The sequence below is a fragment of the Schistocerca cancellata genome, chromosome 3 (assembly GCF_023864275.1).
Source record: "Schistocerca cancellata isolate TAMUIC-IGC-003103 chromosome 3, iqSchCanc2.1, whole genome shotgun sequence".
Classification (NCBI taxonomy): Eukaryota; Metazoa; Arthropoda; class Insecta; order Orthoptera; family Acrididae; genus Schistocerca; species Schistocerca cancellata.
In genome coordinates this window covers 364,955,362-364,980,138 of record NC_064628.1, presented here as the reverse complement: position 1 = coordinate 364,980,138, position 24,777 = coordinate 364,955,362, and the positions used below count along the sequence as shown (strand labels likewise).

Here is a 24,777-nt window from a genome sequence, read left to right as displayed (position 1 = left end):
TTCATGAGGTATAATTATCTTCTTGGGCAGATGCCAGTTAAATTTACTCTTAATTTTTGAGCTGTCATATGACGAATTACGTACATTACGATTTATAAGCCTGTTTATGTTCTGTATATGAATACAGTCCTGCGCAATGAATTGTGTACAGAATAGCCGACGCCATCTGTCTGTTTCTGCTGCACTACTTGCACACGAGGGCCGGATTACCACACTTTTCCGCATTCTCTGTTTGTCAGCAGGCCCGCTCACACAATTTGTGGTCCCGATTCGTGAAGATCTGCTGTTCATCTGTTCTTAACTTGTGCGGCGTCCTTCGCGGAGTATGGCAACGAATAAGGTAGTTAAAAGATGTTTCGATATTTATTTTCTCCTCTCCTTAGCCGCCCTTTCAAAGTCCAATTAATTCCAGTTTATCAAACCTTAAAATTTTTTCGTTGCGGTCCTTTACATTAACCCGCTTGGCAGACTTTCGGGATCTTCAACTTTTTGATTTGCCAATCGCATTTTGCCGATGTATTCGCATCGTATAATCATTTTATGGACGGCGTGCGCCATGATTAGTTTATGTAAGTCTTTTCCCATAGATTATGTTTTTGCACAACATGGGATCAGAACGCTTCCTTATACCTACTTCCGTAAATTGTGTCTTGTAGATAATCTGAAGATACCTACCATAGGCGAAACGCGTTATAAAATTTGCAAATGAAAAACACCCGCAACTAAGACTTGGTTTCTGTCTCATAAATTTAATGTGATGTATTTCGCTTGCATCTTCTGCGTGCAGAAAACAGCCTGTTCATCATCTGGCGTAACTCAGCGGGTCTCGATGGACCATGAAGTGTTTACTGTGAATGAGCACTGATGAACCTACTTACCACAAGTGAATTCCGTGTACATCAGACCTGTTGGTTATGTCCTTCCATTCGACATCTGAAGTATTTCTGTAGGACATCACGGCTCGCGATTTATGGAAACCGTGGTAGATATAAATCTGGAAGGTCAGTTTTGTATTCCTAAATCCTACATCCATTGAATAATTACCCAGACCTTAATTTTCCGTGTCGCCTCATAATAGAGGGTGACAATTATCGAACTATATGAAAAAAAAACATAAATTAATTTCAAACTACGGCGTGCAAACACTTTATTCAACATGTAAAGGCCACTACGGATATTCGGATTTAGGCTATGACATGTTCGATATGCCTGTCATCATTGACGATGATGTGCCGCAGGTGAATAGCGAAATTCTGTATGACCCGCTGAAGTGTCAGAACATCGATGCGGTCGATGACCTCTCGAATGGCTATTTCTCAGCTGAGTAATTGTCTTAGGGTTGCTGCTGCACACCTTCTCTTTGATATAGCCCCAAAAAAAGGAGTTGTATGTGTTCAGATCTGGAGAATATGGCGGGCAATCGAAGCCCATGCCAGTGGCCTCAAGATAAAGCAGAGCCACAATGCAGTCCCCAAAGTGCTCCTCCAGCATATCAAACACTCTGCTGCTTGGATGGGGTCGAGATCCGTCTTGCATGAACCACATCTTGTCGAAATCCGGGTCACTTTGGATAATGGGGATGAAACATTATCTTCCAAAACCTTCACCTACAGTTTTGTAGACACCGTGCCATCAAGGAATATCGCGACGATTATTCCGTGACTGGACATTGCACACCACACAGTCACCCGTTGAGGGTGAAGAGATTTCTCGATCGCGAAATGCGGATTCTCAGTCCCCCAAATGCGCAAATTTTGCTTACTGACGAACCCATCTGAATGAATGTGGGCTTCGTCGATAAACCAAACCATACATACAGACTAATTCCCATCATGACCCTCGGCCAGCCATGCAGTTTGAACGTACTAACGCAAACTGTCCAGATGTTATGACGATTTTATTTCACATTATTCAACAATGTTGAAGCCAGGCGAATCCCGTTATTCAGGGGCTAGAAGACGAATAAAATTTCGAGATGCGTCTTAGCAGAACAAACTCTCTCTCTCATCTGTGGAGTGTTTACCGGAGGCACTCGGCTACTGTTATTCCCCGACTTCCATTATTCCGTATGATCTCCCGGAAGGGGAAACGTTACAAGAGTGGGCGTCGCTAATCGCATTCAGCCCCTTGATAAAGGCGCTGCAGGCAATTAGATGAGCAGCGAAATTGCCGGCGGAGTTTCTACGGCGCCTCCTGTCAGCCGGCCTCCAGGGGAATGAGTACAAAAGCCTCCCCCGCTTTTGTTCTCTCGGGCGCAGCGAATTCCTGCTAAAACCAAACTGAAATTTACATTCTCTACTTCCACACAGATTTATGGCCTTTCAGTGTTCCCGGTTAGCAGAAACTGTACTGAATGATCGGAGTTTCCTGGAAAGCAACGTAATTTCCAGGCATACACTAGGTGACAAAGAAGGTGAATCGTCCAGAAGCCGTGAACAGACGCCAATGTAACTACATACACATTCACATCAGCGGATATGTAAACTATGAGAGTTAATATTCATTGTAACTTACAGAATGTCCACCAGAGGTCACTAGTGTTGTTCGCAAACAGTGTTTTTTTGAGGCCTAATACATTATACTGGGCGAGTCACCTCACTATTACCGCTGGATATATTTCGTAAACCACATCAGATACTGACGAATCGATTCCACAAACCGAACGTGAGGAGAGGGGCTAGTGTAACTGGTTAATACAAACCATAAAAAAACGCAAGCAAGTATGTTTTTTAACACAAACCTACAATTTTTTTAAATGGAACCCAGTTAGTTTTGTTAGCACATCTGAACATATAAACAAATACGTAATCAGTGCCGTTTGTTGCATTGTAAAATGTTAATTACATCCGGAGATATTGTAACCTAAAGTTGACGCTTGAGTACCAGTCCGCTGTTCGATCGTGTGTATCGGAGAGCACCGAATTACGTAGGGATCCAAAGGGAACGGTGATGGACCTTAGGTACAGAAGAGACTGGAACAGCACATTACGTCCACATGCTAACACTTTTTATTGGTCTTTTTCACTGACGCACATGTACATTACGATAGGGGTGAGGTATACGTACACACGTGGTTTCCGTTTTCAATTACGGAGTGCAATAGAGTGTGTCCCGACATGTCAGGACAATTGATGTTCAATGTGGTGGCCATCATTTGCTGCACACAATTGCAATCTCTGGCGTACACGCCGCAGTACATCTGGTGTAATGTCGCCGCTGGCTGCCACAATACGTTGTTTCATATCATCTGGGGTTGTAGGCACATCACGGTACACATTCTCCTTTAACGTACCTCACAGAAAGAAGTCCAGAGGTGTAAGATCAGGAGAACGGGCTGGCCGATTTATGCGTCCTCCACGTCCTATGAAACGCCCGTCGAACATCCTGTCAAGGGTCAGCCTAGTGTTAATTGCGGAATGTGCAGGTGCACCATCATGCTGACACCACATACGTCGACGCGTTTCCAGTGAGACATTTTCGAGCAACGCTGGCAGATCATTCTGTAGAAACGCGATGTATGTTGCAGCTGTTTCGGCCCCTGCAATGAAGTGAGGACCAATGAGATGGTCGCCAATGATTCCGCACCACACATTTACAGTCCATGGTCGCTGTCGCTCTACCTGTCTGAGCCAGTGAGGATTGTCCACGCACCAGTAATGCATGTTCCGTAGATTCGCTGCCCCGTGGTTTGTGAAACCCGCTTCATCGGTAAACAGGTAGAACTGCAACGCATTCTCTGTTAATGCCCATTGACAGAATTGCATTCGATGATTAAAGTCATCACCATGTAATTGCTGATGTAGCGACACATGAAACGGGTGAAAGCGGTGACGATGCAGTATGCGCATGACACTACTTTGACTCAGTCCACCGGCTATCGCAATATCCCGTGTACTCATATGTGGGTTCATGGCAACAGCAGCTTACACACCAACTGCACCCGCCTCTCCTGTGACGGGCCTGTTACGGACCATACCTGTTGCATACAGTTGGCGGTAGATGTTTTGCAATGTGCGTCACGTTGGATGCTCTCTGTCCGGGTACCGTTCTGCATACACCCTGCAGACTTCAGCGGCATTTCGTCGACACTCGCCATAGATGAGTATCATCTCCGCCTTTCCAGAATTCGAATACACCATGGTCACAATTCTTACAATACTACACTATCACAGACGTCTTGTAACACGGTGTACTACAGTTGATCTGTGTGCGGAGACGAATGCAGAATAACAATAGCAGCAAGCGCTACATGCGGACACTGCGACAGCTAGACCAAACCACAACAGAGCACTACAGCCACACTCGTAAACACGGTCGTCATCGTTAACATGTCCCTGCAGATGCTGCTCGCCGACCGTGGCCCGTGTTTGTTACAACACGCAACTGAATGTCGGAGGTTTCAAGCGTCGACTTTAGGTTACAATATTTCCGGATGTAATTAACATTTTACAATGCAACAAACGGCACTGATTACGTATTTGTTTATATGTTCAGATGTGCTAACAAAACTAACGTGGTTACATTTAAAAAAAAACGTAGCTTTGTGTTAAAAATCATACTTCCGTGCATTTTTGTATGGTTTGTATTAAACAATTACACTAGCCCCTCTCCTCATGTTTGGTCTGTGGAATAGGTTCGTCAGTATTTGATGTGGTTTACGAATTATATCCAGCGGTAACGTTAGGTGACTCACCCTGTATACTGAGTTGAGACAAATCGTGGGATACCGATATGCAGGTAAAAAGAGCTGTCACTTGTACTCAGGTGATTGGCGTGAAATGGTTTACGATGAGATTATGGTTGCACGATGGGAATTAACAGACCTTGAACGCGAAATGGTAGTCCTAGTTGGAGATAGACGCATGGTCATTCCGTCCCAAATTTCAGGCATTACCTCTCAACATGGACAAAACAGTAGCCGACGGCCTTCACTCCATAACAGAGAGGAGTGGAGTTTGCGTGGAGTTGTCAGCGACAACAGACGAGTAACACTGCTTGAAATCAACTTACGAAGAACGCGATCAGTTTGGACATTGCAGAGAAATTAGGCGTTAATGGGCTACGGCAGCAGACGACCGAAACGAGTGCCTTTTGCTAACAGCACGTCATCGCCTGAAGCGCCACTCCAGATCTTGTGACCTTAGCAGCTGGAGCCTAGATTACTGGAAAAGTAAGAGTTGACAGTAAGGTGAGATTGTCATGCACAAGCCACGAAGCCATGGACCCACGTTGTGAACAGCGCACTGTGCAAGCTGACGGGGGCTCCATAATGGTGTGGGTTGTATTCACATGTAAGGGACTGGGTCCACTGATCCAAATGAACCGACCATAACTGGAAATGGTTGTGTTTGGTTACTTGGAGACCATCTGTAGCCATTCATGGATTTCATATTTCCAAGCTATGATGTCACGTCACCAGGCCTCAGTTATCTGAGAATGGTTTGATGATCATTATGGACAATTCTAGTGGGTGTTTTGGCCAACCAGAAGGCCACAACATTTATGGGACAAAATCGAGAGTTCAGTTCGTGCACCAAATCCTGCTCTGGCAACACTTTATCAATTCTGGACGGCTGTAGGGGCAGCATGGCTTTTTTCTGCAGGTGACTTCCAGAGACTTGTTGAGTCAATTCCAAGAAGAGATGCTGCACTACGCCGAGCAAAAGCGGGACTGACACGATACTATGAGGTATTCTATGACTTTTGTCACCTCAGTCCACCAGAAAGCATTAGTGTTGTTCAGGTATTTGTATATGTATTGTTCAGGTATTTGTATACAGTGTTCTTACAAGGCCTCATAGGTCACATACAGGGCGTGAACAACGTTATGTTTTAGAGTGATCACTGTGAAGGACGCGGAAGTGCTGCGTAAACGTGTGAGACAGCGTTATCAGCACCTGGCAGAGCTTTCAATGGGACAATGGGTCGCTATTTGGCCAGCTGGAAAAAAAGTACAATATCCAGATCTGAGAGGCATTAGAATGGAACAGTGGCCCAATGTTTGGCTGCATGGATTCATGAGGACAGGAGTACCAGTAGTAAGGTTTCCAGTAGACTACGTCTGACTACCACCAGAGAAGATCGCTTATTGTGCACCAAGGACATTGCAGGCCCTTGACATCTATGTCTAACATCCAAGATGAAGTAATGGTCTCCCTGCAACATGATGTGTCATCCAGCACCATTAGTCGGAGACTAGCAGCAGACGATCTATTGAATTATCATCACATGCGTGGGTTGCCGTTAACACCACAACACAAACGGCTGCGCCGGCCGCGGTGGTCTAGCGGTTCTAGGCGCGCAGTCCGGAACCGCGCGATTGCTACGGTCGCAGGTTCGAATCCTGCCTCGGGCATGGATGTGTGTGATGTCCTTAGGTTTAAGTAGTTCTAAGTTCTAGGGGACTGATGACCACAGATGTTAAGTCCCATAGTGCTCAGAGCCCTTTGAAGCCCACAAACGGCTGCGTCTGGAGTGGTGCAGAAAGTGGGAGGCGAAGACTGTTGATGAATGGCGTCGTTTTAATGGTGCTTTCGCATTACCCCAGATCACCATCGTCGGCAAGTATGGCGGCGACCTGCAGACACGTTCCATTCTCTCAGAGTTTTAAAGAGGCACGGCGGTGTTACAGCTGGCACCACAGTGCGGAGAACGATCCACTGCGACTTCAAGTCACGGCTGTCATTGTTCGAATGAACTCTGTCGGCACAATTAAACATCACGGACATCTCGTATTCTAATACGAGGTGCATAGAAAAATAATGAGACTGACAACTCTGTGTGCAGTCTAGCAACAGTGTGTTGGTTTACTTGTGTACAGTCAGAACAGCCCAGTTCCAGACTGAAGTGCCTAAAACCGCTCGGCCACAGCGGCCGGCAGTCCGAGTTTCAGCTCTATCCAGCGATCACCTGATTTTTGGGAGCACCATCAGTGAAGCTGTGATTTTGTTGTGAGTGACGAAAATGGAACAACGGAATTTATGGCAACAGTATACCATCAAGTTATGTGCTAAACTAAGGTAATCCACGAGTGTGACCTTTGAAGAGTTGAAACAGTCTCACAGGAAACATTCCATATCAAGAACACAAGTTCCCCACCGGCAAAAATCATTGTTTTGGAAGACCCAGAAAAAGCTGAAGATGAACCACTCTCAGGGAGACCTTCAACTTCAAAAACCAGCGAAAACGTCGAACGTGTGAGTGCTCTTGTGAGATCAGACGACGTTTAACAAGAAAGATGATGGATGACCTGTTAAAAACTTCCACCGAACATAAAATTTTGACTGAAGTTTGGCACATGGGAAATGTTTCTGCCAAAATGGTGCCGAAAAACCCCATACTGAGCGGAAAGACAACCGAGAAAACATGTGCGTGGATCTTCTTGAGAGGACTGCCAAAGACCATGAATGGTTGAGTCGTGTGACCACAGATGATTAATCCTGGATTTTTCGGTAGGATACTGATACAAAACGGCAAAGTGAGGAGTGTCACACTGAGACATTTCCTCGACCGAAAAAAGCTCGAATGAGCAAATCAAAGATAAAAGAAACAATGTCGATATGCTTTTTTGCCAGTAGGGACATCGTGCACAATAAATTCATTTCTCCAGAACAAACTTTCAACCAAGCGTTTTATAAAGATGTTCTTCAAAACTTCAGGAAAAGGGTGAATCGAGTGTTATAAGACACTGCAAAAAAATGGATGCTCCATAATGACGACGCCCCATTTCACGCAGCCACTTTCATCACAGAATTTTTTACAACAAAAGCATTCATTTTGTCCCACAGCCCCCATATCACCTGATCTGAGCCCGTGTCACCTTTTCCTTTTTCCTAAATTGAAAAATATCTGGGAAGGACGTTATTTTGGGACTCAGGAGATCATTCAAAAGAATGTGACCGATATGCTAAAGGCACTACCAGCTCGAGACTTTCAGCACTGCTACTAAGATTGGTAACAACGACTCTGCCGGTGTGTAGCTGCCAAAGGGAACTACTCTGAAGAGGAGACTATTGTATTTTGAAGAAAATAATAACTTCGGAATTTAAAAAAAAATCATTGTCGTTACTTTTCTCACACAGCTCATCTTTATTGTTTTATTTTCTTTTTTTAGTGAAGAATTTTAGATGCCATGCGGTTTAGGCTTCTTTACCACTTCTCAGCTACACAGCAATCAGTGTGGGTGTAGTTCTAGGCCTGGACACAAGTACTCTGCTAACAAGTTTTGACAAAGTCAGAATTCTTGTGTTATGTAGAACGTGGAGTGCTAAACCTACCTCATGTTCAGTACCATTTTCTAATTTTTTCCTTTGAAAATTCCGTTCATTTTTCGCTTTTATCTCAAATGATTAGTGGTAAATACTGAGTGCTTTAAGGAGTGCTTTTACCTAGACTTATTGCGTTTGATATATTAACGTGATATCAGAGGTAATGAAAGTTGCTGTTGACGTTGTTCTCTGCTTCTTTTTGGATAGTGTTCAGTAAATGATTGTTTTGAAGTAGTTCTCCGCACTAATCTAAAAGTGAAGTCTTTTCATCTCTGTCTCTGCATAACTACTGCAACATACATGCTTTGAATATGTCGTAAACTCTTGGTCTCTGTTTAAAATTTTCACTCTCCCAACACTTTCCTTCATTATCAAGTTGAAGAATGTTTAATGCCTCAGACTATGTTATATTGACCTATCCCTTCTTTTAGTCAAATTATTCAATAATTTTTTCTCCAGTTCTATTCAGCACCTCCCCTTTAGTTATCCTATATTCGTCTAATAGCATTCAGCTGTACCAAGGAATTTCTTAGCTTCTACTCTCTTCTTGTCTGATAGATTTATCGTCTCTCTTTCATTTCTCTGCAAGATTCCAGACTAACATTTTCAGGACACACTAATATTTGCTGCTAACAAGTTTATTTTCATGCTATTGTTTCTGTACGAGTTACTGATAAACTAACGATCACTGTGTTTTTGCTTCATAGATTTGGAGTGTGTATTCCTGTCGTCACTGTCTAACACTTTCGCTAAATCTACAAAATTCTATAAAGATGACTTGGCCATTTTTCAGCGTAACCTGTAAAGTAAGATGTATGCACAATATATCGGAGAAATGTGTGAATATTGCCGATATGTTGACGGTATAATATCGATGTTTCAATGTTGACTTAACATTTACAAGGTCAGGACGTTTCCGATACACAGCTACAATGCTGCTTATTCTCGATATGGCTTTGTCAGTGAGCACAGCGCCAAGAAAGAGGAAGTACAGAGGTGAGCAAAACTTGAGGACGAAAGTAACGCTCTCATCACGTGCCACCGCCAAGTAACACGGCTCGATGGAATTTGGACCATACATAGTAAGAACTGCTACAATAAACAACAACATCAGAATTGTGTGTCCGCGTTGAGGCACAACACCTTGTTATTTGTTTACTTATTCATTTCCCAATCTAGTTTCGGCTACAAATATCACCATCATCAGTGGGTCTTTAAACCTAAAACATGCAGAAAATAGCATAGTTATACAAACGCAGTAACACGTTATTACATTTCTACTGTTCGTTTTTTGAAATGTAGTTTTCTATGAATACTTTCATACTGCCTTATTTATTTTATGTTATCGCATGCTTTTAAGAATTATTGTCACCGTTTGCGGCATATTTTTGTGCTTTTTTCTGTTAACGTTTTTCCTCAGAGTACGTCACGTCATCTGCCACTGTGTGAGTAAACAAATACTAAAACGTGAACTTGGTATGTCAGCGTTATACACTTGGGGTTGCGGCAGTGTTGTGGAATACAGTTTCGGTGTGTACTGGGCAGTTACTCAGTCATTCGTGTACTCACGTTTGTTGACGGCATGTAACTGAATCTATACAGAGAAAAAGAAAACTTTCGCACTTTGTTTATGATCAAGAACATTTCGCCGTCTTGCTGTTCGCGCGTATCACGAGAGGTGCATCGCATGTTACTAGGAGACTGTGGAAACTGTAGCGGGAACTACGACGACTTCTGTTCCTTATTTATGTCTCTGCGTGTGATGGGGAAGTCGTTCTTTTGCGTGTGTGGACTTTCTGTTCTGTGTCCTTCTTCAGTTCTCTCAGAGCGGTAAAGAGTGTGTTGTTACGAAGAGTTGTGTTTTAGTTTATTACATTTTTCCCTTCCACTATAGCCTTTTGTGAGTAGCAATTTTCTTCTGTTGTTAGTTGTCGGTACTGACTGTTGGTGTGTTTCAGAATGTGTATATCGTTTTCGATATTAGTGGGGTTGTGGTTTTTGTTCATTAGATGTTCTGCAAAAGTTGAATATGTGCTATCACTCTTGTTCGGAAATTTCTGCTTGTTTGTCCTGTGCATTGGGCCTGACAGAAGTTGCATGTAATTTGATATATTCCGGCGTGGGTGAATATGTCTGCGGTATTTTTGTCTGGTCTTAGTTATTTCTGAACTGTGTTACTGGGATCCTTTGCTTTGTCAAGATGTTTCAAATTCTATGTGATATTTTGTTATTGTATGTTAGTGTGTACCATCTGTCTCTTTTTCCCTGATGGGATGTGGCTTGCTGTGTTGTGTGTGCGTGTACTGCCCCTGGGTTTTCAGATGCTTTGGTTGTGCTCTTGAGTGACTGGTCGCTATTTTTATGTTTCATTCTTACGTTGTTGTCGACTTTGTTTATGATGTCAGTTTTGTAGTCGTTTTCAACAGCAATATATTTGATTATATTTAGTTCGTATGTGCAGTTTTCTTGTTTAAGAGGTGTTCTGTTTATCCTGTGGAACTTGTGTGTGAAACTGGCATATTTATGCACTGTCAGGTGGCTGAATGAGTTATAGATAGCAGTGCTTGTGGATGTGGGTTTTCTGTAGATGGGTAATTCTGGAGGTGATTGTTTCTTGTTCTTGTAAGATAGAAGAAATTTAGTTTCTTGTTTCTTTTTCTATTGTGAAGTGGATTTGTGGGTGTACTGTGTACATGATAATGTGCACATTTTCTATCCGTTTTTGTGTTTCATCTACAAGACAGATTATGTCATACACATATCTATACCAGTAGATTATTTTGTACCCTTCTTGTTTTACAATGTTCCTTCAATATTGTTTTCTGTACAAACAAAGTGCGAAAATTTTGTTTTCCTGTGGACAGAATCAGTTACATGCAGTCCAACGAATGTGAGAACACCAGTAACTAAGTATCATCCCATTACACACCAAAACTGCATTCCACAACACTACCGCAACCCCAAGTGTATAACGGTGACATACTAAGTTCACCTTTCATTATTTGTTTACTCGCAGCCACTCACACAGTTGCGGATGACGTGTCACACGCTGAGAAGAAACGGCAACAGAAAAATGCACAAAAAATGTTCCTCAAACAGCGACCATAATTCCTAAAAGCATGCCATAACATGAAATAAGTGAGGTAGTATGAAAGCATTAATAGAAAACTATGTTTCAAAAAATGAACCGTAAAAATGTAATAATGGGTTACTGTGTTTGTATAACTATGCTTTTTTCTGCCTGTTTTAAATTTAAAGAACACACTGATGATGGTGATATTTCTCGCCGAAACTAGTTTGTGAAATAAATAAGTAAACAAATAACGAAGTGTTTTGCATGAACGCGGACTCACAATTCCCATATTGTTGTTCTTCTATTGTTTAAGGCTGCACCTATAGCACATCAAGTTGTCCAAGACCCAACTGCCAGCCTACCAGGATTTCAGCTGCAGAGAAGTGAGTGGACAAGGCTAAACAGAATAAGAACTGGCCAAGCCAGGTGCAACGCTATGATGCACTCCGAGATTCTCCAGCCTGTGATTGTGGGGCCCCAGGAACAAACGGTTCAACATATTGTTAGAGACTGTCCTCAGAGGAAGTACCCTGGACTATATAGAGACTTTATTAATGCTACTCCCTCTGCTGTTAGTTGGCTTCAGTCATTAGACACTGAACTATGATTACATGTAGATGTCTTTTTTTAACCTGCAATTACACTACTCGCCATTAAAATTGCTGCACCACGAAGATGACGTGCTACAGACGCGAAATTTAACCGACAGGAAGAAGATACTGTGATATGCAAATGATTAGCTTTTCAGACCATTCACACAAGGTTGGCGCCGGTGGCGACACCCACAACGTGCTGACAGGAGGAAAGTTTCCAACCGATTTCTCATACACAAACAGCAGTTGACCGGCGTTGCCTAGTGAAACGATGTTTGTGATGCCTCGTGTAAGGAGGAGAAATGGATACCATCACGTTTCCGACTTTGATAAAGGTCGGATTGTAGTCTATCGCGATTGCGGTTTATCGTATCGCGACATTGCTGCTCGCGTTGATCGAGATCCAATGACTGTTAGCAGAATATGGAATCGATGGGTTGAAGAGGGTAATACGGAACGCCGTGCTGGATCCCTACGGCCTCGTATCACTAGCAGTCGAGATGACAGGCATCTTATGCGCATGGCTGCAGCCACGACTCGATCCCTGAGTCAACAGATGGGGACGTTTGCAAGACAACAACCAACTGCATAAAGAGTTCGACGACGTTTGCAGCTGCATGGACTATCAGCTCGGACACCATGGCTGCGGTTACCCTTGGCGCTGCATCACAGACAGGAGCGCCTGCGATGGTGTACTCAACGACGAACCTGGGTGCTCGAATGGCAAAACGTCATTTTTTGGGATGAATCCACGTTCTGTTTACAGCATCATGATGGTCGCATCCGTGTTTGGCGACATCGCGGTGGACGCACATTGGAAGCGTGTATTCTCTTCGCCATACTGGTGTATCATCCGGCATGATGGTATGGGGTGCCACTGGTTACACGTCTCGGTCACCTCTTGTTCACATTGACGGCACTTTGAACAGTGGACGTTACATTTCAGATATGTTACGACCCGTGGCTCTACCCTTCATTCGCCCCCTGCGAAACCCTACATTTCAGCAGGATAATACACGAGCCCATGTTGCAGGTCCTGCACGGGCCTTTCTGTATACAAAAAATGTTAGACTGCTGCCGTGGCCAGCACATTCTCCACCTCTCTCACCATTTGAAAACCTCTTGTCAATGGTGGCATAGCAACTGGCTCGTCACAACACGCCAGTCACTACTCTTGATGAACTGTGGTATCGTGTTGAAGCTGCATGGGCAGCTGTACCTGTACACGCCATCCAAGCTGTGTTTTACTCAATGCCCTGGAGTATCAAGGCCGTTATTACGGCCAGAAGTGGCTGTTCTGGGTACTGATTTCTCAGGATCTATGCACCCAAATTGCGTGAAAATGTAATCTCATGTCAGTTCTAGTATAATATATTTGTCCAATGATTAGCCGTTCATCATCTGCATTTCTTCTTGGTGTAGCAATTTTAATGGCCAGTAGTGTATAGCAGTTAAAGTAGTCAGTAATATTAAGTTAGTAATTTTCACAATTTAAAAATGTGTATAAAATTAATGTCACAAAGTAAAACTAAACTGTATGTAAATACTTAACTAGATATACGTGTAAAATTAAACTTTATGTACCTGTCAATGTTTGCTGTTGTTGTCATACAATAAATAAATCGTTTCATGTGGCAGCGCAAGTAGAGCAGCTCTTGAAACGAGAGAATATTCGATGAATACACTGGCCTACGCGTTTCCTCGACGTAAATCCCATAGAGCACGAGTGGGCTGCATCAACGACCATCCAGCAACAGTCAGCCGCGCTGTGGAGGAATGGAATACCCTACAACAACAACTTCTTACGAACCGTGTGGCTGGCGTGGGAGTACGTTACAGAGTATTCATTGCTGTATGTGGTCGTCACAAACCCATGTTCCGTCTTTTGTAATGCGTAGGGGACCAACATAATCGCTCAGACGTTAGAGGAATAACTGTCTTTGAACAAATGTGTCATTTATGTTCGTCTCATTGCGCATTTCTTTCAGTTACCTTTTGTACTATTCTGCAGCACTTCTTTCCACGTTTGATCCAAGTTTCATTGTGCAATGCTACTTAGCAGTGACACATAATGCTTAAGTTTCGTTCGCAGCTCGTGGTCGTGCTGTAGCATTCTCGCTCCCCGCGCCCGGGTTCCCAGGTTCGATTCCCGGCGGGGCAGGGATTTTCTCTGCCTCGTGATGACTGGGTGTTGTGTGCTGTCCTTAGGTTAGTTAGGTTTAAGTAGTTCTAAGTTCTAGGGGACTGATGACCATAGATGTTAAGTCCCATAGTGCTCAGAGCCATTTTTCTTTTTTTTTTTTTTTTTGGCTAAAGTTTCTTCTCCGTAAGTTTTGCCTAATGGTATACGAACAGCACTAGTGAGTGGTAGTAGTAGCACTAGTAGTAGTAGAAGAAGAAGTTAATATGCTGATTGCTAGAGTTGGTACCGCAGATGATCAGGTGAGACTAGGATCTGCCGAAATAAGGATCCAAGCCGGGCGCACGCAGTGGTGCGGTGCGGCTGGCTCACCTTGTGCCTGTCCAGAGAGCGCACCCACTCCAGGTCGGTGATGTCGGAGATGCCGCCGTGCACCACCAGCACCTTGTTGTTGACGACTGTGCCCAACGGCAGCGACCGGTACACCACCTCGATCAGCTTGAGAAGCCGGTCTGCGTTTTGCTGCAACACGACGAGAAACGTACAGTTAATTGGTGTTGTTCATATGCGTCAGTACTTAATGCTATGTGTCTGAGCAGGATTCGAAATCCATCACTTGAAGGGCCTAATATGGCTGCAGTCGGCGAGTACCTCACTTGCCAGCAAAAGGAACGAGAATAGTGAAAAGGTGTTATAACAGACATTTGTACGATTGCTATCTCCGTTGTTCACTGCATTTGTTAGGATAATAACTTCAGCGGTTACGGTCCGTAATACTTAGGTAACCTATAAACATTTTATTTTGAGATAACCGAACCAGTCTGAAGCTGTGTGGCATGAATCTAGTGAAGGCAAGACAGAGTTATTAATTAGGAATATCAATAACTTTAAGTTACCGAATATTGTAATAAACTACATACTTAGGAAGTAACAGGCACTCCTATGTAACGACGACGGTTCAGTCCGGCCATCCTGATTTAGGTTTTCCGTGTTTTCACTAAATCGCTCGAGGCAAATGCCGGGATTGTTCCTTTCAAAGGGCACAGCCGACTTCCTTTCCCTTCCTTCCCTAATCCGATGAGACCGATGACCTCGCTGTCTCTTCCTCCAAACAATCCAATCCAAATCCTATGTAACGAGCTAATCATCACTATACTCCGTTCATCTGGTGGAAACAAACACAAACGCCAAATTGGTCAGCAGCAGTAGCTCTCTTACACTGGTGTTCCGCTCTTTGAAGTAGGTCCAGTATATGCATCAGATATCTCATTACTATATCACTGTAAAAGTACCTTTAAAACAGTCTGATGTATTAACAGCAATCAACGTTCTTCTTAATCATACTTTAGCTGTGTCATTTTTATTTCAAAAATCGTGTGCTCTCAAGGTCTCTGTAAAGGCTACTTGTGATCTGATTGTATCACTGTGCATACGTTCCGTGACAATGGAGGACTTTGTTTCCTGCTTCGTAGTGAAACACGCGCGTGGAACACCGTTAATGGCGAGAAACAAGTTGTTAATGTTTCTCCCGTGATTACAGAAAAACAAGACCTCTGACGCTTTTCGAGAAACACTATATACTAAATATAAGAAACCGTATTGTAACTGTATGCGTGCCATAAACGGTAGCGTCGTAGTATTAACACCGTGTATGCGGGCAGGTGGCTGGTCGAAACTCGTTGTGGTCTACAATTTTTTTTGTTCGGGTTGAATATCTGAATCATTTAAATATGAAATCCATCAGATATATATTAATTAACTCGTACTCATGTAAAATGGTGCACGGTGTTCGAAATTCTCAGAAAAATAAGGGTAAGCTGTAGGAAGAGACGGTTAATATACAATATGTACAACAGCCTAGTGGGAATAATAAGACTGGACGACCAAGAACGAAGTGCTCGGATTAAGAAGTGCCTAAGACAGGGATGTAGTCTTTTGCCGCTACTGTTCAATCTGCATATCGATGAAGCAGTCATGGAAACAAAAGAAAGATTCAGGAGTGGAATTAAAATTCAAGGTGAAAGTATATCAATGATACGATTCGTTGCTATCTTGAGTGAAAGTGAAAAAGAATTACATGATCTGTTGAACAGAATGAACAGTCTAATGAGTACAGAGTATGGATTGAGAGTAAATCGGAGAAAGACGATGGTAATGACAAGTAATGACGGAGGGAGTAAGGAGGATATCAGAAGCAGACTAACAATGGCAAAAAGGGCATTTCTGCCAAAGGAAGTCTACTAGTATTAAACATAGTCCTTCATTCGAGGAAGAAATTTCTGAGAGTGTACGTCTGGAGTACATCATTGTATGGTAGTGAAACATGGACTGTGGGAAAACCGGGAAAAAAGAGAATCAAAGCATTTGAGATGTGGTGCTACAGACGAATGTTGAAAATTAGGTGGATTGACAAGGTAAGGAATCAGGAGGTTCTGCGCAGAATCGGAGAGGAAAGGAGTAAAGAAAAGAATGATAGGACATCTGTTACGACATCAGGGAATGACTTCCATGGTACTAGAAAGAGCTGTTAGGGCAAAAGCTGTAGAGGAAAACAGAATTGGAATACACCCGGAAAATTATTGAGGATGAAGGTTGGCACAGGAGAGGAATTCGTGGCGGGCCGCATCAAACCAGTCAGAATGCTGGATTCCCAAAGGGAAGAAAAACACTCACACTTAACTATCATTTTTCAAGAAAACTGTGCACTTCTAGTTTCTAACTACATATCGAACGCAAATTTCTGGTTTTCATTGCAAATATACATTCTTAATTATCCATATTTTATAAACGATTGTAGAAGTTAAGAAAACATTAAACAATTAAATTTTAGGAGAAAAATGGAAAAGCAAATACTCTTTATTTGAATCCACCCATTCTCTTATATGACAGGTGTGGTCCCACAGGAGCCAGTATAATAAGCGTCACAGAAACAAGGAAAATAATAATTTTCGCAGCGTCGAGCACACTGTACAAATTCTCCATTTTTACATTTGTCACCGTAACACTGCAATGTGAACCAAACAGAACAGCTCAGGAGCCAAGTTGAGGGATTTGTCGCGAGAAATAACTAAATATTTGAGCTGCCAAACTTGCTGGAACTATTACAATGCACGAAGCTTTGAGACACGTCACTGCCGAATGATGGTGAAATGCAGAATAGCACGTTATTAAAAAAAGAGGAAGAGGGAATGTGTGTTATTTGGTGGCTTAGGATTCTGTTGCTGATCACCTCGGGATCAACGTAGCAGTACTGAAATATACTGTATTCCTCGGAGCCCGATATAGAAGGAATTCAGAGATTACCAACGACTCGCGGCAATCCCTTCAGTGGCTTCCGTGTTTAACTGCATGGGAAATCAGCAGTGCGCTTTCACGTCACACATAGCACATGCAAAAAAATTACCCTTGTTAAAGTCAGGAATTTTCATCATTTTATTAAATTGCAGTAGTATGTTAGAGAAGATCGATAGCATGTTGCTTTTTCCGTCCAGTCACCTAAGAAATGCATCGCCGGAGTTTTTCCGCGTATTATGTCCTTCTGTTTGAAAAGTGACATTAAAGGCTATATAGTTTTCGTGCTCGTCTCTTTTTACGTCTTTACTGCAACTGTTCACATCACTGCAGGTCAGTTTGATCAGATGGCTGGCTAGTGCCGTAAGACTTAAATGCGCCGGAAAAGCTGTTGCCCCGTATCCTCCTTATCGTACTTGACTGTACTCGAGACAGCTTGGCTTCAGCTCCACACGAAACGAAATCGATCGAGGTTCCACCAAACGCGGAAGAATAAATAGTGTAGTACGTACATGAGGTTTATTCTTATCATGAACGTAGTATAGATGTCAGGAGTGGCGGTTCTGCCAGTGGAAAAGACGGTGGGGATTGTGGTGTTGGCAGAGATGCAGTAACAGCAGAATGGATCGCTCAGGACAGTTCAGTGACTTTGAACGTGGATTAATCACTGGATCTCATTTGAGTAACAAATCCATTAGGGGCGTTTCAACACTGTAAAGCTGCCCCGGTTCACTGCTGGTGATGTGAAACGCTAAGCTACGAGAACAGCTCAACTAACACCAGGAGCCGGCCGGTGTGACCCAGCGGTTCTAGGAGCTTCAGTCTGGAACAGCGCGACCGCTACGGTCGCAGGTTAGAATCCTGCCTTGGGCATGGATGTGTGTGATGTCCTTAGGTTAGTTAGGCTTAAATAGTTCTAAGTCTAGGGGACTGATGACCTCAAATGTTAAGTCCCATAGGGCTCAGAGCCATTTGAGCCATTTTAACATCAGGAAGAGCTCACGAAGTGATGGACACGGGCTTCCAAGCGTAGTTCAGAGTGACTGTAAAAAGTCGCATGAAACCAAGAGGGATGGAATCACTTGAGTTGGAATGACCTATCAACAGGCCGGGTAGCACAGTGACAGCGTGTAAGGAGTTAAAAAGAATGGTCGAACTGCTCCTCATACGCCACACGTTTCTGCTGTCAATGCGCTTCAGGTGGTGTAAAAGTGACGCCACTGGCCAGTGGATAACTAGAAACGAGTGATTGGAGCGACATATTGCGGCACACCTAAAGGAAGGTTTGGAAAACGTTATCTACCGTCATGTGTAGCGTCAACAGTCAACTACGGATGAGGTGGTGCCACGGTGTGGGGGTGTATTTATTAATTACGTTTTAGTTTCCTTATTGCGCTAAAGAGAAGAATGAATGTGAAAGTTTTTAAACACATTTTACAGCCTTGTCTAGCGCATGCGGTAGAGGAAAAGCTGGGAGAAAATCATCGTTTCAGTACGGCAATACACGCTGTCTCAAAGCAAAATCTGTCTCTGGACAACAACATTCCTGAAATGGATTGGCCTGCCCAGTGTCCCGACGTGAACCCAATGGGACACTTTTGGAGATGAGTCAGAAAGTCGGCTTCGCTCCTGACCCAAGCTTCCATCTTCTCTGGTTGCGCCTCTTGTGGACGAATGGGACGCCATTTCTCCACAGACATGTCATTGAAAGTATCTCTAGCGAAGTTCGAGCCACCATAAAGGAGAAGGAAGCTGGCCACACCCCGTATTAATGGCCACTAATAGGCGTCTGTACAATTTTGATCAGATAGCGTAGATATCAACAACAGTAACATGCACAGACGTCTGAGACTTGTTAATAGAAGAGACGGTATGAGTTGGAATGTAGAACGTCAAACACGGGGGTAGAGTGAGTAGATGTTAACAGTGCTGATGAAGATGTAATAAGTGTCATAGGGTCACTTGGAAGTGATGATGATCAGTCTTCCGACTGGTTTACTGAGGCCTGGCACTACTTTAGTTCCTGTGTCAGCGTTTCATTTTAAGATAAAATTTACACCAATCGTCTTCAACTCTATGTTCAATGTACTCCAACATGAGTCTTCCCCTACAGTTTATGACCTTTTATACTCCGTCTAGCCCTACAGGACTTATTCGCTGATGTCTTAACAATTGTCTTACAATGCTGTCCTGCCTACTAGTCAGTGATTTTCAAGTTTATTCTCTGGAAAATCTACTCGTTTCTCGTACTGTCATACCCAGCCTGCACTATTCTATTCTATCAGTCATCCTATTCTATCCCATTCCTCCTGCATTATCTTATTATGTCGTATGTCATGCTGCTTATCCTATCCTACCCAGCATATTCAACCCTACCCACTCCTAACCTTTTCTCGCCACGAATACGTACGTGCACTTATAGGTTAACGAGTAATGTAGCAACGCCGTGAGTGAAGAGTTGTACAAAATAATCGTGTCCAAAATATTAGCGCATGTTACTATAACATAAATAAAATTACAAAGCTGTAATAAGATAATGTCTTTATCTGCACAGAGTTGTGATGATTCTAGGTTTTATCCCAGGAGATGTTTGCTCCAAAGAATCAACTATGATTGTACCTGTAACATACATGAGCAGTATATAAATACGTTTTGTATGAATCCTGTACAGCCTTATGCTGTTCCAGACTTACATAGCAATGTATAATCCAAAGACCATTCATACTAGAAGATGACAATTAGTATTACGTAAAAGCAGAGGACCTCAACCGTGCGATAGACTTTTTGGAAGTATGTATACGGTGGTATAGGATAAGATCCCAGGTATAACACACTGCAGTCATTCACCCTGGTGAGCCCTTCTTTGTGAGTAATGGAGGAAAAAAAATCAAAATTTTGTGTGACACTTAAGGGCCGGGAGGGGGGGGGGGAAACCACATTAGGAGGCTGTTTGACACTAATTATTTGTGACCATTTTCTTGTTGGGAAGACTTAATGAGAATCTAATCAAATTTTGATATCATTTCATTCATATTTCGAACAGTTTTTTTTAATTGTTTTGAATAATTTCAGCCAAGAGTAACAAAATTACGCTGCGCTATCCGCTGAAGGTTGTGAGTATACTTCTCCAATGGCGTGCAGTGTAGCCATTCCGATTTCATCTGAAATCAAAAAGCATTTGATTTTACATTAATAACCAATTTTCTATGAATTTGAACCTCAATGCAGGTGAAAATAATGAAAATTAAAAATTTTGCAGGCGTTGGAACAATTTAATTCTATTTTCACGACTTTTTTATCTAATCATCCAAAGGAAAATGTCCTTAAAATCTTGATATCATCTCACAAGTTTGTTCATGTAATTCGTAATTTTATAAATAATCGTACTACCAGTTTTAATAACGATCGGTTCTATACTTTTTGAGTTAGACTGCACCAAAATGTGAAAAAAGTCATTTCGAGATAAACACGTTTGAAAAATAAATTCTGGGAAACTAGAAATTCAAGAAAGTTATCAATAATGTAAAATGCTTACCGATTAATCTGTTATTCCAGCACCATATAGTAATCTTTCTTCCTCCTCATACGCTTTGTTTTGCGCTTTCAGCACTACTTTCCGAGCTCCCTTCGATTCCAATCAGCTACGTCGCTTCTGCTGGCTCACCGTCTGGTTATCCATTTGTTCGGCATAATTGAAGCTTTGCGTGCCTACTACAGCTCTTGCCTCATTCATGACCATCAGAAGGGATGAATTTCCTTCACTGAATAAGCCTGCTGTTAAATACGACGACAATTCAACGACTTATGTCCGGAGTGCAAGTGTCTAGGAGCTAATCGCCAAATAGTGGATGAAAACTTTCATTCGCATTTTGTTTGTGGCCACCTAAACAACTCTCCAGTCATTCATCCCTTCATCTGAGCTCGAGCCTGTACCCGATGAGCACTCGGTTCTACGCTCACAAAATCTAAACGAATGCGAATTTCGCTTTGAAATTTTGACAGCGTGTTCTTGGACAATTAAGCTAACTATTTATACAACTAAAAATCGGATTTTTTTAACCTCCTAATGTGGTTTCCAACCTTAAAGTGTTAAAAATGTTGTATAAAGTAGTCTGGTTGCGTGGTATAATGGAAAGGAAACGGTTTCACGTACAGGTGGTTGTGGATTCGAATCGTGTCCGGTGCACTAAGTCTTTTTGTATTTCTAAATCGTTATCTAAATGACTTCGACCATTATTTTTTAAGTTAACTAGCTTAAGTATAATTTTTTTATTTCTATTCCATTGTCACATCATTTTAATCACCACACGAACTTTTTGATTTGTTTCGTTTTTTCTTTATATCATTCTTTTTCCAATCGGAATTTTTGTGAAGATGAATTTAAGTATATTTATCTATTATAATATTCAATTATTTGTAAGTTCCTATCTATAAGTTAAAAACAAAAGACGAAATTATCTACTTATATTTGTGCAATGGTGTGAAAAAGTAGTTTTGTTACTAGATGTGCAATTTTTTTGCACGGTAACCATCAGGCAAACATTTAAGATATAAACAAAGTACCCACTGCACTGTTCACAAATTAACTCGGAGGAAAATTTAAATGAAAGACGGGCTTATAAGTAAAACGAAAGTCAAGCAAAATTAGAAATAGATATAATGGACATAACAATGTGGACAAAACAAACAGGTTGATAAAGAAAAATAAATTAAATCGAAATTAATACTTAAAATCAATTAAAAACACATGAACAAAAATTTCAAGTGGAGAAAGAGTGATAGGAAGAAAAATGAGAGCAAATGAAGAAGCTGATATGATTAAAATTATGTGACAAAGGAATTGAATTAAAAACTTATATTTGATCCAATTAATTGAATAAAAAATGATAAAATTCATGTAGATAAATATTTAAAAATAAAACATGTTTAGTGCACCTGACAGGATTCTAACCCACAACCTCCTGCATTTGAAGCTGTTATTCTATACATTATACCGCGCAAGCACACTACGTAGCGCAACGTTTCTTAACGGTATTGAGTGCGATACAAAACTGCGAACTTTTTTCGTCCATTACTCGTAAACGAGCGCCTACCGGAGTGAATGGCTGCAGTGTGTGATACCTGGGATCTCAACCTACAGCACCAAATAGATTGTTTCATAAAGTCGATCGCACCACTGGCGACCTCTTCTTGTTAGTGATAATATTAGTAGAAAATACACGAGTAGATGATTTTTCTCACTCAATGCGTGAAGAATTTGAGACGAAGGGATGTAGCCGCAAATTGAATTTTACACCGAGGTGAAACCGTTAAAACAATCCGTTTCTTTCGTTTTTAGGTTTGCGTTTATAAATTACTTTCATTTCAGTTCTTTCCTACTTAAAGAAGATGTATATTGTTTCATATATTCTTATTATTAAACTATATATCGAAAATGATGTAATTGGCATTATATTATTACACCTACGAATCAGAAGAAAGTATAATTACCTAGAGAAATACTATGCACCGAACGAATTGCCTCGTCTGCTTTGAAAATAGGAGAGTATAGGTTTTGAGAAAGCAATAAATGCATAAATGGTAACGTCAGCTAGTAGGTTTGAGGCGCAACTCACGTTGGTGTTTCTTGCACTAAGAGCCACGTGCAAGTCGGCACTGTATCGTGTAAAACAATAGTATTTGCACGTGTGTGTGTGTGTGTGTGTGTGTGTGTGTGTGTGTGTGTGTGTGTGTACACCAAAAGTCAGAGTTGGCCAGGCGTTCTCACTACCGAGACAAGGTCTCAAGCTACCCAAGAGCAGTCGAAGATAGAGGGTTTTAGGTGGCGACACTACTCTCATCTACTCAGACAAGTCACTGCCGAAGACGCCTGCCCGTTACTGCTACTGCTATCACAGTTCGTCTGTTAGCCACATGAATGGCATTGTACAGCGTGAGACAGGATATTTGTGGCGAAGGAAGTCTCTCACATACTAGTGAACACTAAAAAACACTTAGAACTACAGTAGCGGGTAGAGCAAATTTGTTCCTCTGAACCTTATTGACGGATTGTAAATTTCTGGGATTACACGCCTGGTAACAAAACTATATTTTCACACCATTGCACAAATATAAATAGATTAATTCGTCTTTTGTTTTTAAGTTATCGATAGGAATTTTCTAATAATTGAATACTATAATAAATAAATATAGTTAAATTCATGTTCACAAAAATTCCGATTGGAAAAAGAATGATATAAAGAAGAAACGAAACAAATCAAAAAGTTCAAGCGGTGAAAGCTGTTGGTACCGTAGGAGCTTCGTGGGATAGCCTGTACTGTTAACTGAATCGTTTAAATATGTGTTAATAAAAATGATTATTACGGAGGGGAAACGTATTGTTGCTTGCGAGGTTCGATAAACTTCATAATATTTGAGTGAGATTACAATGTGCCATGTCGTTTCTGTTAAGGTGTCCAGACCATAATATAGTTGCAAAGTTTGCGAGAGTTTTGCGTTACATTAATTCTCCTGCCGTTAATGACATCAAACAACGTGCTGGTTTAAGTAATTTTCGACGAAGGATTCAATACACTCGCAGATAGTTGGATTTTGTTTCGAAATAATATTATTTTGGCTTCCTTTAATGACTGCTTCGAAAATTTCCTCGTTCTCTTGGCATTGGCTGTGGGGTGATTCTTGATCGCAGACAGACTGACTGACTGGGAATTTTACTCTGTAACTGCCCTGCATTCGGCGAAGTTTGAAGGTTTCCATGGTATGGACCGTAATCCTACATTTCGACCTTCTGCGACCAATCTCATGAAGAAAGCTATGGACGACGAAGATTATCAGTGCGAGGGGCAGATTTAAATTTAGCACCGACTCCCAAGCGTTTAGTAGTGGTTGATTTCATAATTTCTGTCGAACAGGGTGTTTTTAAACTATATTCTGATAATACCGAGGAGGTTATAAGAGAAGCACGTTGTGTATTTACGTGCCTGTGTTGCTTTGCGTTCAGTGCGCTCACCCATTGTGGATACTTATATTGTTATCTCACGCATAGAGGAAGGAAATGATAAAGTTCTATTTAACAGGCAGGATTAGCCTTAAAAGATTCAGTGTTTCCTATTTCATCCACTGTACAACAGACTCGGGGCTCCCCCGTCAAGAAGTGTTGAGATGGAGACTAACACCATCCTGAAGAAAATTTTCTTCTCGCAAGAGACTGTCAAGCGTCCTCTCTCTCATTGAGCTGTCTGCAAGATTATACGGCCTTCTAAAGGTTCACGTGCATGTAGTTCCTCTTAGGCCTGTTGTCAATAACATTTGTGTTGCGACATACCGTGCAACAAAACATCTGGCTACTCTGTTTAGCCCGCAGGTAGTCCGATGTGTGCATCACATAGAAAACTCAGCGGATTTCTTACGTCA

General features: G+C 42.0%; 1 protein-coding gene across 1 annotated transcript in view; it reads right to left on the bottom strand.

Moving 5' to 3' along the window:
- Window positions 1–24,777, bottom strand: part of LOC126175053 (serine/threonine-protein phosphatase rdgC) — a 1,927,531-nt gene that overhangs the window by 316,927 nt on the left and 1,585,827 nt on the right. The window contains exon 10 of the mRNA XM_049921565.1: window positions 14,446–14,595. Within this exon, the coding sequence (XP_049777522.1) occupies window positions 14,446–14,595 (150 nt within the window). The remainder of the gene's footprint in view (window positions 1–14,445; window positions 14,596–24,777) is intronic.